This window comes from Quercus suber, unplaced genomic scaffold (genome assembly GCF_002906115.3).
Source record: "Quercus suber isolate HL8 unplaced genomic scaffold, Cork oak 2.0 scaffold_294, whole genome shotgun sequence".
Classification (NCBI taxonomy): Eukaryota; Viridiplantae; Streptophyta; class Magnoliopsida; order Fagales; family Fagaceae; genus Quercus; species Quercus suber.
In genome coordinates this window covers 639,036-655,848 of record NW_027069750.1, presented here as the reverse complement: position 1 = coordinate 655,848, position 16,813 = coordinate 639,036, and the positions used below count along the sequence as shown (strand labels likewise).

At 34.3% G+C, this 16,813-nt stretch overlaps 1 protein-coding gene and 1 long non-coding RNA gene across 4 annotated transcripts; both read right to left on the bottom strand.

The window, feature by feature from the left end:
- LOC136071208 (uncharacterized) lies at nt 1-2,670 on the bottom strand. 3 transcript variants are annotated; one of them, XR_010632511.1, is made up of 6 exons: nt 1,543-2,670; nt 1,327-1,428; nt 903-999; nt 686-817; nt 412-484; nt 1-335 (listed from the first exon to the last, which is right to left on the bottom strand). It is a non-coding gene; the product is annotated as an uncharacterized LOC136071208 (long non-coding RNA). The 3 variants fall into 3 exon arrangements; XR_010632512.1 differs by having other exon boundaries at nt 737-817; XR_010632510.1 differs by having other exon boundaries at nt 412-817.
- A 7,352-nt stretch (nt 2,671-10,022) lies between these two features.
- LOC112009340 (E3 ubiquitin-protein ligase RSL1) lies at nt 10,023-13,950 on the bottom strand. Its single transcript, XM_065782250.1, has 2 exons — nt 12,752-13,950; nt 10,023-10,305 (listed from the first exon to the last, which is right to left on the bottom strand). Exons 1-2 carry the CDS (start codon nt 13,816-13,818, stop codon nt 10,230-10,232), a joined length of 1,143 nt encoding a protein of 380 aa, XP_065638322.1. The 5' UTR covers nt 13,819-13,950; the 3' UTR covers nt 10,023-10,229.
- Between the last annotated feature and the right edge of the window lie 2,863 nt (nt 13,951-16,813).

The window sequence follows — 16,813 nt, the reverse complement described above, 5'->3', positions numbered from 1 at the left end:
TATCTTTAATCTGTCCCCATTGCATTTCAAAAATCTATATCACAAAAACAATTAGAAAATCAGAAAAATTCAATAGGTGCTCTGCAAAGCCTTAGAACAAAACGTTAGTGTTAGAAATAACTTTCCAGTCCCTGTTACAAGCCTACTAAAAGACACAACATATGTTCATAGAATGAGTTTAAAATCATGCATTATAGAATATAAAAAAATCATTAGAATTTTTTTTTTGAAGCAAAATCATTAGAATTTTTAATTGCTAGCCATACAAGGAATACAAGGGACTGATACTCCAGATGTCACTAGTCTCCATTGCATAATTTCCGTCTGAGGCCTACCTATATATATGCATAAGCGGATTTCAAAACACACAACACGCTTAACAATTTATCAATACTAAAAATTTAAATATACCTCATACAATAGTTCTCCAAGATCCCATATGTTGCTCATCTGAAGTTGCCGATGTTATAAGTGCTTTGAAAGCCTGTGAGACAAGTAATTAAGCAAACTAACTCAGCAGACATGTAATTATAGTAATCAAAAATTAAGAAAAACAAGGTATCTCTGCTGCACATTATCTCTCAAATCTTTAATGTCTTACAGCGATGAAGTCCACAAAATGTACTCAAAAAAGAAACCATAGATGGAAATTTAAAGCACGAATATATTTATGAACTGACAGTACCATAACAAGGAATATGAGTCTAAGTTATTGCTACTTAGAGTAAGCACATACGACGTTAATCAGCACCAACGAAAGCACTGGGCTGTGGTCATTATGTCTAGCTAAGAAAGCAATTTGATATATCTCAGCAGGCTGCATAGATTCAAATTTAGACATCATTTTTTGATCTGTGAAAAAACTGTAGTCAAGTAGTTTTCTACAGCGCTAATATGCATACCTGGAACATCACTGCAAGAAGTGTGTTGGCTTCACCACATGCTTTAAGTTACCTGGTCCATAACACCACATGGAGCTCCAACAATGTGATTCTCTACCTAATAAGAAAAATGAAATAATAAATGATTCAGCATAGCATGCACAAGGTACATAAAAATTAAATATTCTATGATTAAGGGAAGAATATCAATCTGAAGGAGAATCTTGCAAAGTATAGAAGAAGAATTAAGTTGATTGCTTCTCCATGAAATATTAAGAATAAATGGAAGCTTTTTTTCTATATCAACCTCCCATAGTAAAAAAATCAATTTCTCAGTAAAATGAAAGGAATAAAAAAAATTATGTTCAGGATTTACACAGGGATAATTCATAAAGTGCCATGCATCAGTCTAAATTCACAAGTGAACTGAACAAAATAAACTCACCCAAGCTATAGGATAGAAAATTATCATTAAAACTCTCACAAGCCATATGAAGTTGGCCCCGATAGTAAGTCCATATCTTGTGCATATTGCTTGTAGTATGACCTGACAAATGAATGACAACAGGATAATCAATCCCATTTAAATCCATCAAATGTAGTAGCTTCAAACATCTCAGCTAAACCAGCAAAATCATGAAATTTAGTAAAACAAGCATACCTCCCCCAAAGCCAGAATGGAATTTAAGGAGCAAACAATTGTGACATACTGATTGAAAAGTTTATCCAGGTATATACGAAAGGCCTACAGATTGCAAATACCAAAGCCAATAGCTGTTAATTGAAATTAAGCAAAGTCTAACAGGTAATATGAAGTTAATATAACAAAATCTTAAGAATTACAATACTAAAGGATATCTACTATTCACCATGTGACTTTTCTGAATTCATGGAGGCTCTGCCTCTAGACTCCAAGGCCACTTTAAAGGACACAATCATTTTAACTTAATTGCTCCAAAAGGCACAATATTACCAAATCCTTTTTATGTTTTTTTGGTAAAATCACACACTCACGGTATAATTTCCTAATTAAAATCACATACCCTTTACTTTTCACAAACTTCCCTAGTATTACTAATATGATCAAATACAATTGTGCACAAGTACATGCATAGACACAAATATATCCCTGCATGGCTATCACATTTAGCACTTGAACCAAATTAATTACAATTTGAAAGAGAAATTTCAAATTCAAACCAATTAATACTTATGTTCATATTCTTTATGTAACTTTATGGGATTAGCATATGACTTTTGATGAGCTTGGTTAGCTACAATTAAAAGAATTCATATATAGTTTTTTTTTTTTTGGATAAATTCATATGTAGTTAAGAATTATACTGTAATATTTCAACAAGCCTCATTTCAGTAGTCATTTAAGAGTTCCCTACGCAGTCTTTTGACATTTATGAATTTATATCTGGAATATATCCTAGGTTTCTTGAGCCTAGAAATATTTGAGTTTCAAGTTCAATAATGATTTCTCTCTCTCTCTCTCTCAAGCCCTATTACTGTCAGATGGCTATGAAGGTACTGTCTTTTTGCTGCATCATAAAATAAGATAAATGTAGTACTGAAACAACTTTAACGTCCTTCTTTGACATAGCAAGTGTAGTTCTCAGCAAGTACTCTTCGGGTATTTGTTTTCATCATTTTAATAAAAATCAGACCAAGGGAGAGGGTGCTTGAAGAGTACTAAAAACAGAAGATATAAGAGAGAGAGAGAGAGAGAGAGAGAGAGAGATCATTCTTGAGTGCCTTGATGGCATCAGAAACCTCTCCATAGTGCCCCATATACCAAACCAAATGAATAAATGACTTTGTCTATTGCAGTTGATAAAGTAAGATCTCATTGCAATCCACATATAGGCCACTATCACAATATTGTGGTGCCTATTTGGCCTAATATAATTATATTCAACACAAATTTGGTAAGGAAATATTATAGTGCAGATAAATTAGTCTCCGAAGTCCAGACAGCATTACAATCCACATTCTCACTCACTGAAGCAATATGAAGAAGATGTAAAAATGTAGGACCTACCTCTTCGTGCATATTGTCATCTCTCAAGCTATGAAACATCGTCTACAATACAATTGTTATGATGAATTGTCAAAGCTGATTCTAAGGAACTGTATATCTACTTATAAAAGAGTAAATATCCACAGCAAATCAGCTATTACACATGAATTTACTAATACAATTTCATTTTGTAATCCATCGTCACATGAAATGAACCATAATTAGAACTTCAAAGGAGTGAAAGCTCGTATAATGTTGCCTCCCTCTAATTGATGTAAAACTGCTCATTGTACCAGGAGTCCTGAGGATAATCTCCTAATTGTATCAAGAAACCCAAATTTGGCTGCATACAATAATTAATAACCTAGGAATTAATTAAAAGCAAGAGGCTATAGTATCAATAAGTTACCCATCCCCACCCAGGAACAAAAGGTTACTGATGTTGATCCAGTGACATTGGGTGTACACTTCCAGCACTCCCTTAAAACAAATATGACATTTCCAAGAAAAGTGGGGGCAAACTAAAAGGAAAAAGAAAGAACATAGCTCATTTTGCCAATAAGCAAGTTAAGAAGAAGTTTACTAACCAGACAGACTAAGCAAGAATTTTACAATTTTGTCACTTCCCAGTGAACTGTTGATATGTTTTCCTGCATCTATTATATAACAGAGAAAGAGATTTCCATAGTAGCAAATAGGATATATGTACATTTAGGTGGATAAGGAATTTACCTAGAGTCACTGAAATGCAAAGAAGTTTCTTTAAGAAACTGATGAAGCTTGTGTGGAGGAACATAGAATATTTGAGCCACCAACTCATTTGCAGAAACCATCAGTCTCTCTTTTTGATCTAGAATGTTTAGGAATCCAATTGCTGCATTATATATAATATAAGGTTTAAAATCCTAATGCCAATGAGCTCTAGTAAAAATGGAACCTCCTAAAAAAAAGTTGTAACCAGTGCACAAATGGCACCTCCACTCTTATAAAAACAAGAGGAAGCGTGAAGTTGTGGGCTCATAACTCACAAGATGTGTTTGTAATTATGATGCCCCAATTTTATTGATTGTGTGATATGCGTGGGTGTGTGATGAGTCCCACATCGCCCATAGACTTGATAGATCTGGGGTTTATTAACAATTACAAGGAGCCTCAGTTGTGACTAGTCCTTTTAAGGTATAGCGCAGATATGCTAGTGCTTTTCCTTGAGTCGTTACAGTAATTTACAAAAAAAAAGGTATTTCAACATCTTATAATTTTGGACATTGATTCCTACAATAAGCACGCCATCCCACATTATGAGTAAGAAAATTACCAAATGCAATGTCATCAGTGGCCAAACAAGAGTCAGAAAGAGCAGCAATCAAAGTGGAAGGCCTAGGAATGGGAATAACTAACAATAATATTCTCATCCACACATAACCTTTCCTGCACTAAGATTTCAAATATGTATTCATTTCAATTCTCAAAATAAATCAACAGCAAAAACTTAACTGCAAACATCTAGCAAAGTGGCTAACCTGGGGGAGGGAGGGAGGGAGGGTGGTGGGGTGGGGACATTTAGGCTCCTACTCCCCTCCCCACCTCTCCTTCTCAAAGTATCCTTAGCCAAAGAGAGAGAGAGAGTAAGATCTAGTTCAAACCTAGTTTAAAAGCCAGCCAAATTCATACCATGCTGGCCTACTTTGTAGTGAAAGAAGAAATAAATACAACTCTTGTTTGTTGCAAAAATGAGCATTCTACACAATCAACATTTATGAAATAATGACATATAATATAAAAACAATTAACATTTATGCTAAGACTGAATAAGAGGATAAATAAGGAAGATAAACAAACAAGAGTACTCAACCCTAACTATATATCTATATCCATGTACCACGTCCAGATTACTGCTGAAGTACTTCCACATCATTCTACCCCATTTTAATTTGACTCAATTCAAGTGGAAAAATGAAGGGATTACATCCACTAAAAATTGCAATCAAGATCATTTTACCACAATATGCGTCCCATCAAAGGGTAACGAGGTTTTATTATGACTGATCTTTCAAACTAGAGTGCATGAAAAAATAACAAAAGTCAAACAGCAAACCAGAATGTACTACAAAACTCACCAAATCCATACCAGGATCACTAACGCACAGTGTCCCCGCTGCACTTATCAATGCCACAATCTCACCCTGCTTCAGCCTCTTTAACACAGTTTGTTCTCTTTGAGATTCATTAAATTTGTAACAACTCATTTGAAATTCTAAAGAACAACAATCGGAATGCACTGGACAAAGATGATACCTGATCTTTTATTTTTGGTTGGTGGGATTGGTTGGGGAAGCATTCTTCAAACATTTGGGTTTTAGTTCCATTGTGTTTGATGTGCTGTACTTGGAGGAAGAGTAATAGGCGGACGTTTAAGGATGTGGATAGTTCGGATAATCAGTTGCTTGCCTCTTTTAGTAGCTTTTTGTTTGACTAGTCCTGGGCTTGGGGATTCACATCTAGTAAATCTCTCTCTATGTTTATTAGTTCTCTTCTCTCTTGTAATTGCCACATTTGTTTTTGAAACATTTTCCTTGTCTTTCTTTGCTCGCCTATGTATCTCTCTCTGTGTTTTAAAATCAGCTAGTCCATTCAAGGAAGTTGCTTCACCATTACAAAATTAAACTTCTTTTGAGTCTCTTACATATAGGCTTTTGATCTATACGTCTTTGTAGCGATTATATCTTTTTTTCCGATAAATAAGAAGGATCTATATAAATTAAAAAAAAAAAAAAAAAAAAAAAAAGTGCAAAGGAGCATTGTTGGGAGGACCACAATTTGACTCCCTACAACCACTCTAAAAATAGACTCACGAAGCGCAATGTCCAATGCTATAAAAGATTTGAGTGTCTTTTCTCATCACCAATTGGTTTTGAGGATGAATGGCACAACTCACGATCCGACAAATGGTATCAAAGCCAAGGACATGGGTTCTAGTCGCGAGAGTGTCATTGTGAGGGAGAAATTGTTAGGGGGATCAAAATTTGGCTCACTACAACCACTTTAAAAGTAGGCCCATAGGGCGCGATGTCAAATGCCATAAAAGATTTCAATGTGTCTTTCTCATCACTAATTGGTTTTAAGGTGGAATGGCATGGGTCATGGTCCAACAAACACAAACTAGTCAAAAGTACAGAGGAAGAAAGAAAAGAGAGTTGAGTTTAAATGAATCCTATGGAGAATAGAACAGGATCAGCCTAGTGGTTACTAATTGGGTTGATGTTAAGCCTAGGCTCACTATCATCTTGTACTTGACAATTACAACTTACTCTTCAGGTAAAAAAATAAAATCAAATGATCTATTCTTAAGTTTCAGCTCAAGTGTCTGTTTAGGAACAGCTTATTTAGCTGAAACTGAAAACTTTTGCTAACTATACATAAAACTGTAACTGAAATAGTATAGTGGGCCCATGAATAGTACCAAAAAGTGCAATAGGATCCATGAATAATAGTAAAAATAAGCTGAATAATAAAAAAACTAGTTTTTTAAGCAATCCCAAACACACACCAAAATGAATCAACTCACTTCATTTAGAAACCCAAAAAGTTCGTCAAAAAAAAAAAAAAAAAAAAAAAACCTGAAATGAAAAGACATTTTAAATCACTTACTTTACAACTATTGAACAATGATCTAAAAGATATCGAGCTTAAAATTCAGAGCCTTGAAATACGGAAGATATCTAAATGCTACAAAACCAAGAAAAATAATAATCAAAAAATAGTATAAGCACTGGCTATAGAACAAATTATAGACATCACAACCAGTTGATTAGACTACTAAACCACAAGCACAAGGTATTTCTATCCTAAAAAAAAAACCACTTCGTAACATACTTTTTAAGTATTAATCATGATACAAATATAGACAGTACCAAAGGAATACCCATAATAAACTAATATAAAAGAGCAAACATACCACAATAAAATAATCGATACCATTATTTTGAATGTCAGGAGAACTCAAGGTTTCCATTCTGTAAACAAAGGTCCAATCAATGGCATGCAGCCCACAGAATGCATGTTTATCAACATTCAGAGAAGTACTTGCCATATCTTTTGTATTATTATGCACCTTTGGAGACCAAGTTTGACTCATTCTGTTACAATGATTTCAGGGAAAAGAATGATTATGTATGACAGGGGACTGTGATGCAGACTTGCAGTGCATTCCTAGCGTTTGCAAGTGGCTACTGGGCATGCTGCTGTAGCTATGAAGCTAATGCAGCTAAGTCATGATGCATTGCAGTCAAGATATATAACAGTGCTGGACTATTGCTTCATTATGTGGTTGCTTTGCCCTGCAACGCTTGTAATATGATGCATTCTTAGTNTTGGAGACCAAGTTTGACTCATTCTGTTACAATGATTTCAGGGAAAAGAATGATTATGTATGACAGGGGACTGTGATGCAGACTTGCAGTGCATTCCTAGCGTTTGCAAGTGGCTACTGAGCATGCTGCTGTAGCTATGAAGCTAATGCAGCTAAGTCATGATGCATTGCAGTCAAGATATATAACAGTGCTGGACTATTGCTCATTATGTGGTTGCTTTGCCCTGCAACGCTTGTAATATGATGCATTCTTAGTATTAGATCTCTTGTAACAGACTGATAGTGTATCCATGAAATAAAACAGTTAGTGGTAAGATCAGTCAGTTAGGGCTGGTTAGTTAGTTAGAAAGTTTTTATTGTAAGCTAATCAAAGAGCAACAAGTGCAACAAACCAGCCAACCAATAGCAGCCTGCCTTGATGGCCATAAATTTACCAAGCCTACTATTTTATAATCAGTTTTTGGAGCATTGAATGAACACTTACATGAGAGGTATCATACCAAGAGTGTGTCTCTTGAAGAGTTTGCATTTCCTAAACTACTCTAAGTAACTTACATTGTCCAAGCATTCCAATCTCAAACCAGCCTCCATCAAACTGATACCACACGGATACCCTAGCATAATCAAAAAAGTCCATGGACTTGCATAACAAACGTCATATTTCCCAGGTTCAGAGCAAAGGAAGTTTAAGGGTTCCTTGGCATTAAATATATCGTACAGCTTATTCTTATAGGTGCCAACTAAAAAAGTTATTGTTTTTACTTAGGGTCCGTTTGGATACCGCTTATTTTGATAAAAATTGAGAACATTGTAGCAAAATAATTTTTAAATGTGTAAATAGTGCAGTGAGACTCATTTTTAATGAAAGTTTTGTTGAAAAAAGAGATTTGTGGGTCTCGTGAACAGTGCATGAGACCCATTGGTTACTTAGAAACGCACTTTTCCAAAAAAAAAGCAGACGCAGGGTTGATAAACTCAATCAAAACGCATACTTAGGGTCCATTTAGATACCGCTTATTTTGCTGAAAACTGAAAATACTGTAGCAAAATAATTTTTAAATGTGTGAATAGTACCGTGAGACCCATTTTTAATGAAAAAGTTGCTAAAAAAAGGTTTATGGGTCTCGTGAACAGTGCACGGGACCCACTAGTGTGCACTATCCATCACTTATTCTCTGGTCAAATGTCTGTCACCGTCCCATGAACAGTGATAGACAACATCTTCACATGCTTCTCAACTTAAAAAAAAAAAAAAAAAAAAAAAAAAAAAAAAAAAAAAAAAAAATGATGCATTCTTAGTATTAGATCTCTTGTAACAGACTGATAGTGTATCCATGAAATAAAACAGTTAGTGATAAGGCAGTGGTAAGATCAGTCAGTTAGGGCTGGTTAGTTAGTTAGAAAGTTTTTATTGTAAGCTAATCAAAGAGCAACAAGTGCAACAAACCAGCCAACCAATAGCAGCCTGCCTTGATGGCCATAAATTTACCAAGCCTACTATTTTATAATCAGTTTTTGGAGCATTGAATGAACACTTACATGAGAGGTATCATACCAAGAGTGTGTCTCTTGAAGAGTTTGCATTTCCCAAACTACTCTAAGTAACTTACATTGTCCAAGCATTCCAATCTCAAACCAGCCTCCATCAAACTGATCGAGTTTGCATTTCCTAAACTACTCTAAGTAACTTACATTGTCCAAGCATTCCAATCTCAAACCAGCCTCCATCAAACTGATCGAGTTTGCATTTCCTAAACTACTCTAAGTAACTTACATTGTCCAAGCATTCCAATCTCAAACCAGCCTCCATCAAACTGATACCACACGGATACCCTAGCATAATCAAAAAAGTCCATGGACTTGCATAACAAACGTCATATTTCCTAGGTTCAGAGCAAAGGAAGTTTAAGGGTTCCTTGGCATTAAATATATCGTACAGCTTATTCTTATAGGTGCCAACTAAAAAAGTTATTGTTTTTACTTAGGGTCCGTTTGGATACCGGTTATTTTGCTAAAAATTGAAAACATTGTAGCAAAATAATTTTTAAATGTGTGAATAGTGCAGTGGGACCCATTTTTAATGAAAGTTTTGTTGAAAAAAGAAATTTGTGGGTTTCGTGAACAGTGCATGGGACCCATTGGTTACTTAGAAACGCACTTTTCCAAAAAAAAAGCAGACGCAAGGTTGATAAACTCAATCCAAATGCATACTTAGGGTCCATTTAGATACCGCTTATTTTGCTGAAAACTGAAAATACTGTAGCAAAATAATTTTTAAATGTGTGAATAGTACCGTGAGACCCATTTTTAATGAAAAAGTTGCTAAAAAAAGGTTTATGGGTCCTGTGAACAGTGCACGGGACCCACTAGTGTGCACTGTCCATCACTTATTCTCTGGTCAAATGTCTGTCACCGTCCCATGAACAGTGATAGACAACATCTTCACATGCTTCTCAACTTTAAAAAAAAAAAAAAAAAAAAAAAGAAGAAGAGGAAAACGCAAAACGCCAGACGCTGGCCTTTTTCATTCGTATCCTATAAATTTCTTTATCTCAAATAAGACCAATTTGGCACATAATCTGAAACTAGAACTTGAACCAGGTAGATAAATTGGAATTGTGAGTGCCAACGTGGATAAACTAGTCCCAGACAACATCCATTGTGAGTATCGGGTTGCTTATAAATTCTCAACAAACAAGCAATAACAAGCCACCAAAAAAAAAAAAAGAGATTTGTATACTTGGTCTGGTAGTAAGATAATCTAGATGTCCTTCAAGAAGGTCAAGATATCATCTTTGAGGTACTTTAGAAAAGATAAATAATATTCAAATATTATCCGGCATAACTAATTATAATATTTTCAGGCAAAAAAGATCTAACTTTTCGCCATCCACTAAATGACAATACCCAATGTATCTATACAAAGACCATTGTGGAATTTGTCTCCTAACCACTAACATTTACACTTTGCACAAAAATGAGAGCGAGTTGTTGCAGTTCCACATCTGTAACAGAATTCGATTCCACACCTGTGATAATACACAAAAAGAAAGTTATTACAGTATTCAAGACTTCATAGAAAAATACCAGTTGAAAATAATTGCAGTGATTGTGCAGGTAATACATCAAGAATAGGTCAACACATGCCTAAGGTCCTTAATTAAATAACAACTTTATCGTTTATAGAGTAAGGTACGAATTTGATCCATAGATTGAGCATGTAGGTGGACAAGAACATTAACTCATCAATTACACATGATATACAAAATCTGCACCTAACTAAAATTTTATCAATCATGAAGGAAATTATGTGTGTGTGTGTGTGTGGGGGGNACGCTGGCCTTTTTCATTCGTATCCTACAGATACTTAGAGTGCAGAAGTACCCAATACGAAGTCAACTTGAATTTTGTAAGTAACATCATACTTTGTATTTTTTTTCTTCAAATATAAGCATTTCAAAGCAAAGTCTAGATCAACTTAACAACTGTCTCAGAAGTCAGAATCAAGAGCCACTTAGACTTCAGCTTGCTAATATATATATATATATATATATTTCTTTTTGATAAGTAAAATGATAATTATAAATGAGAAAAGTCTTCAGCTTGCTAATTACAATCACAGTTTATATATATATATATATGTGATAACTTATGGAACCTTTGTAAAGAAGAGCCCAACAATCACAATTAAATATTGGCAACCATTTCTTTAAAGCAATTCATCAGGAAGGACCATCAAAAAGCATGCATCACAAGCAACACTTAAAATGTCCAGCCAAACATGAAGTTGTCCTCAGCCTGATATGTGATTACCATTACCTCACAGACTAATCAGTGGCCTTATAAATAAGTGGACTTCAACCAACAACACGTCACACACACACACACACTGGTGAGAACATGAAATTAAAATAAGCATAGGTGGAAAACCAATCCCATGAATGCAATCATCATCAGGAAGGAGTAAGATAGGGGTTAAGAGACAAGAAATGTGTACTAGATAATCTATTCCTTCAAACAGAAGGACACAAAGAACTATAAGGACTATCTTTCACTCCTGGTCTAAAACAAATAAATAATTTCCTGTCCTTGTATTTAATTACCTGTCAATAGGAAAACAGAATGACTAACGCGTCTCCTGGGCAGCAGCCTCTGCTATTGTTACAAATGAACATTGTGCAGTTCAGAAGTAATGATCCTGTGGTTGTGGTTGATAATGCTGATTCATAGATGAGGGGAATCTAAGTGGTGCAGACTTCAATGCCAAGTTTGTGGAGGAACTCAAAATTTCTTTATCTCAAATAAGACCAATTTGGCACATAATCTGAAACTAGAACTTGAACCAGGTAGATAAATTGGAATTGTGAGTGCCAACGTGGATAAACTAGTCCCAGACAACATCCATTGTGAGTATCGGGTTGCTTATAAATTCTCAACAAACAAGCAATAACAAGCCACCAAAAAAAAAAAAAAGAGATTTGTATACTTGGTCTGGTAGTAAGATAATCTAGATGTCCTTCAAGAAGGTCAAGATATCATCTTTGAGGTACTTTAGAAAAGATAAATAATATTCAAATATTATCCGGCATAACTAATTATAATATTTTCAGGCAAAAAAGATCTAACTTTTCGCCATCCACTAAATGACAATACCCAATGTATCTATACAAAGACCATTGTGGAATTTGTCTCCTAACCACTAACATTTACACTTTGCACAAAAATGAGAGCGAGTTGTTGCAGTTTGGGGGTGGGGGGTGGGGTACCTAGGTATAGTTCCTTAGGTGTTGTACCATGGGTTACCCAATTAAATTTAATCACATGGTTACATTGGCCAATGAACTATACTGTCAACTGGTCATGAGAGAAGATAATACTGCTGCATTGATCAATACAACCCTGAGGTTGAATTTAATTTGGAAACCTAAGATTTAACACTTAGTAATTGAACCTAAGTTTTTCCCTATAAAAAAGTAAAGAACCATGCTCCTAAATAGACATTTTGAGGATCAAAGACATAAAAGTTTTATAAACAAAAAGTTTTGACACAAACTATTGTCAACCAGGAAAATGGTTCAAGAAAGGTTATTACTCCTCATTGTAAGCGACAAATGATACTCCAAAGTCCAACCACAAACCTCTGCACAAAATCATATTTCTAGAAATCCAAACTATTTGTGCATCAGTTTTTTTTTTTTTGGTGTAGTAAGTTTCACTAGGCTTGTAATGGTATATAGGTTGGAATTGTTGCCTTGATTAATCTCTGGGTAAGCATCAGCTGAAATATTTATCTAGAATTCTAGATTATGGAATGAAAATTGGCATATGGTAGACAATATTGAATATGCAAGAAGTGGCAAAGCAACCCAAACATACTAACTAACAAGTCTAATTCATCTATATCTATTCAAAGTCCTAGATTAAGTATGCTGGAACATCTGAAGGAATTAGCAATATAAAGAAAGAAATGAGGACCTGCATTTGATAAACATGCAGCCTTGATTTTTATCAACATAGAATCTGCAACTTGGACACCTACTCCAACTCTTGTTCTGGGCAAGGTTCAATAACATGATATCCTCCCTTTCTCTCTCATTCTGATGCAATTTCTGGAACTGGGCACAGTCAATCCCTGAATGCCAAGGAACCTTACACTGTGCACAAAACATTCTCAAACAATTGGGACACTGAGACTCCCTTATGCTTTCTCCACTCTCACTGGTGTCATCAAGCAACAAAGCCGAGCAATCCTTAAAGGGACAATAAAACTTTTGTGAACCAGGAATAAGAGCCTCACACAAAGCGTTACCCCACCTGTCAAAAACATCCTTGGGAAGAATAGAACGACACTGCTCTGGCTCCAACAATCCTTCTACACATTCTGGTACAGGACAACGTATAGAGGTAATATTGTCTTGAAGCTTGGAAGCCACGTACTTGGCCATACACTCTGTACAATACGCATGATCACAACCCCTGATGCTAAAACTCTCGTTCCCACTCTTGGGTTCCGCGCAAATTTCACAGGTAAACTCAAAGGAGCCATTTTGATTGTTGGGTTTTGAAGAAGAAGACTGCCCAGTTTCCAAAAGAGGACCAAAAGAAGTTGTTCTTCGCCGATTTTGAATTTTGGGTTTGAACATAAGAACTCGGAGTTCATCATCACCATCATCACGATGATCATCGAGGTTGATGAAGGGTTGAGAATTGGGTGATGATTGGAGCAGAGAAGCCATGATAGCAAGTTGAAGGTCTCTGTTCTCAGAGTAGCGTTCAACAGAGATAGCGTTGGACTTGTTGGTTCCCTTAAGGCCTTTGTCCGAGGTTTTTGTTTTCGAAACAACAACATCATCATCATCATCATCGTTAACTTCGACAACATCTATAATATTCTGTTTCTGATCCATTTGCTGATGCCTTTTTCTTTTGGGAATCAATTTGGCGCTTTGATTTGAGGATGAGGACCCAAAAATAAGAGGATCATTAGGAGGAGGAGTAGATGGAGATGGAGATGGAGATGGAGATGGAGCAGCCATTTTCATTCAACAGAATATAATTTTAATTTAATTTTTAGGGTCTCTCTCCGCCGTTTCTTCTTCTTTTCTTTCTTCTTTTAACCCTCTCTAATGCTTTTGCTTTTGTTTGTTTCTTTTGAAAAAATAGTGTACTAGTGTCTAGTGTTAAGCATGCTGCTACTGCACTATCCTAGTCACCGTTTTGAAAGTTTGGGCCCTATACTCCACGGATCCGGATCCTCCCCATTTCAAAAAGAAATAGACAACATTAATTTGAAATATATCCAGGGTCTAAGATGTGCCACAGCAATTAAAATGTTAAAATCTTAACTCAATAAATTTAAACTCTGGTTAAACCAAGATTAATTGCAATTATCTATTTTGCTCTCCAGAGCTCCAATGGAGGCACTCACCAACACTTCCTCTGTAGCCTATCTTACACCAAAAGCACGGCCCAGTCGATTCTTTTTCTCTTTCTCAACTCCATTTAACTACAAAAATAGCACAATGATACTGTTTATTGAAATATAATATCAATCAATCATTGTTTCAAAAATATATAAGAATTTATAATTTTTTGGATACTCGAATTTAGAAAACTCAAGTTTTTCATTGTACTCAACTTTTCCATGGTATTTGAGTTCCATCAAAAAATTTATGGCCAATTTGAAGGTTATTTTTTTTTAAAGAACTCAAGTTTATAGAACTCAAGTACTATGAAAAACTCGAGTTCTCCAAACTCGAGTACCCAAAAAGTAGTAGATCCTTACATATTTTCGAAACAATGGTAGATTGATATATATTTCGGTAAACAGTAGTATTTAGCCATTTTGGCCATATTTAACTTTATCTCCACGGTTTCGTTGATCTCTACAATATTTTTCCTCACTTCATCACCATCTTTGTTTTTGTTTTCAAATAAGAATGTTTCCATGCAATGGAGTTTTTTTTTAATAATTTATTTAGTGTCATAATGTTTAAAATTGAGATAAATATAGTGTCATTATTTTAGGATATTTTTCTATGTGATTTTAAAAAAAATTATTTGTACATGGGTTTAAAGTTTGAAATTTTGAATTTAAAATAAAAAGTGGTAATTCATATAGAGAAGAGAAAGAAAAAAGTCTAAAACTTAGGAACAATAAATTACTATTTTATTCCATTTATGTTTTTTATTTAAAATTATTTAACTAAAAAATAGAAAGTTTAAGAATTTGTATAAGAATATTTTAGTATGCAAAATAATGAAACTCAAACAAAAAATAATGTTATTAGTACTATAGAAGATACAGATAATGAAGATGAGAATGTGAGGGTTTGGGTTACATTTGGGGATGAAAAAAAGGACACACATGCATATTCAAAAACAATGACCATCATGCATTCTTGGTGTGATGGTCACTTCACAAGTATAAGTGCTTGTGGGATGTGGAGGCAAGGGTAGTCCCACCACACTCACATGCATATTCAAAAATAAGGACCACCATGCATTCTTGATGTGATGGTCACTTCACAAGTATAAGTGCTTGTGGGATGTGGAGGCAAGAGTTGGGGTTCAAGTCTTTAGGAGGGAAATTCACACATATATACTCTTAGATTGAGTTAAAGTATAACTCTATCTATCTAAAAAAAAAAAAAAAGGAACTACCTTAAAATATGAATAGAAGAGGAACATTGTTTCTTATTTCTTGGTTTGTTCTTGATTTATTATAATTAGGAAATGATATTTTTTTACTAAAACTTTTTACATCATGAAACACGAAAAATGTATGTGTGTGTATATATGTATATTTTTAATTATGTTAAAAAGTCATTCTATGACCTATTTGGGTCAATTAAATTGTTAAGATTTAGATATGTTTTGATATCAAAATTTTAAATATTTATAAAAAAAACAATTCATTTTGAGATGGCAAGCAACATATATAGGGGCTGGTGTTAAGAGTCAAGGGGGGGACATGTCCCCTTGTCCTAACGTAGCTTTTTCATTACCACCGCCTCTAACTATTGATTAAAAAAGAATGTACATTTTGGATCTGTACATTGTTCTAGGTTGTGTTATTTTTGAATGACTTAAGTTTTTAAGTGAAAGGATTCCTCACATCTTATTATTCAACCACATTGGTGATCATATGTAAAATCCAGTGAATTTTAGATTACAAAGTTACCTATATCATAAAAACAAAAAATTCTAGATGTCAAATTTATTTTTCTCTTTTCCCATTACAAAAGCAGAGAATATGAATATATTTCGAGTTCAATTTCTCCATGTATTGCTTAGTGAAGAAATCAGATTGGTGGGAATTGAATTTGGGTATAATTTGAGCTCAAATTCTCTCCTTTTTTTATGTGTGTAAAATTGTGCTTTTACGGGATAAATGAATATGATCAATTGTATGGATTGATTACGTTGGAAAAGAGAAAAATTTGTCCTAAAAGGCTAAAATATTAAACTTGTAAAATCAAACTGAACCTTAATTATATTATTTTAATTCAAAATATAAGGGATAATGTGAAGCTAAAAGAGGTAAATTGTAAGAAGGGCAGAAAATCATATTGAAGCAGCAAGTACACGTTAGAAAATGATAATTTTGTGTATATATTATCACATCATTTAAAACTTTGAATATCATAACTAGCTTTGCGCTTGTGATGAGATTTTTTTTTTAGTTTCATAATTAAAAAAAAAAAGTGAGATTAGAATTTAGAAGAAAGGAAACCGAAAAAAAGAAAGAGAGAAATGTTTAAGTCTTGATAAGGGGAAAAAAGTGAAAACGTTGGGCTTAGTGGTCTTATTTTGTAGGAAAAAAAACATGTGTTTTTATTTAATAAATATAATTTTTATTTTGAGAATATAATTTATAAGTGGATAAAACAATTTGAAAATTTCCAGGAGAATGACTTTATTTTTTAGGTAATGTTTTAGTGGGAATTAGAGTTATATTTTTATTGGATTATCCTTTAATTTTAAAAGAGAAATGTTTGAGTCTTGATAAGGGGAAAAAAGTGAAAACGTTGGGCA

Bases quoted from the DNA above. Each gene is read 5' to 3' on its own strand.
- LOC112009340 (XM_065782250.1), bottom strand. From the start codon at position 13,818: ATGAAAATGGCTGCTCCATCTCCATCTCCATCTCCATCTCCATCTACT. The intron at 10,306-12,751 runs GTCCTCATTTCT...GTATTATCACAG, and splicing joins TGCATGTTTATCAAATGCAG to GTGTGGAATCGAATTCTGTT.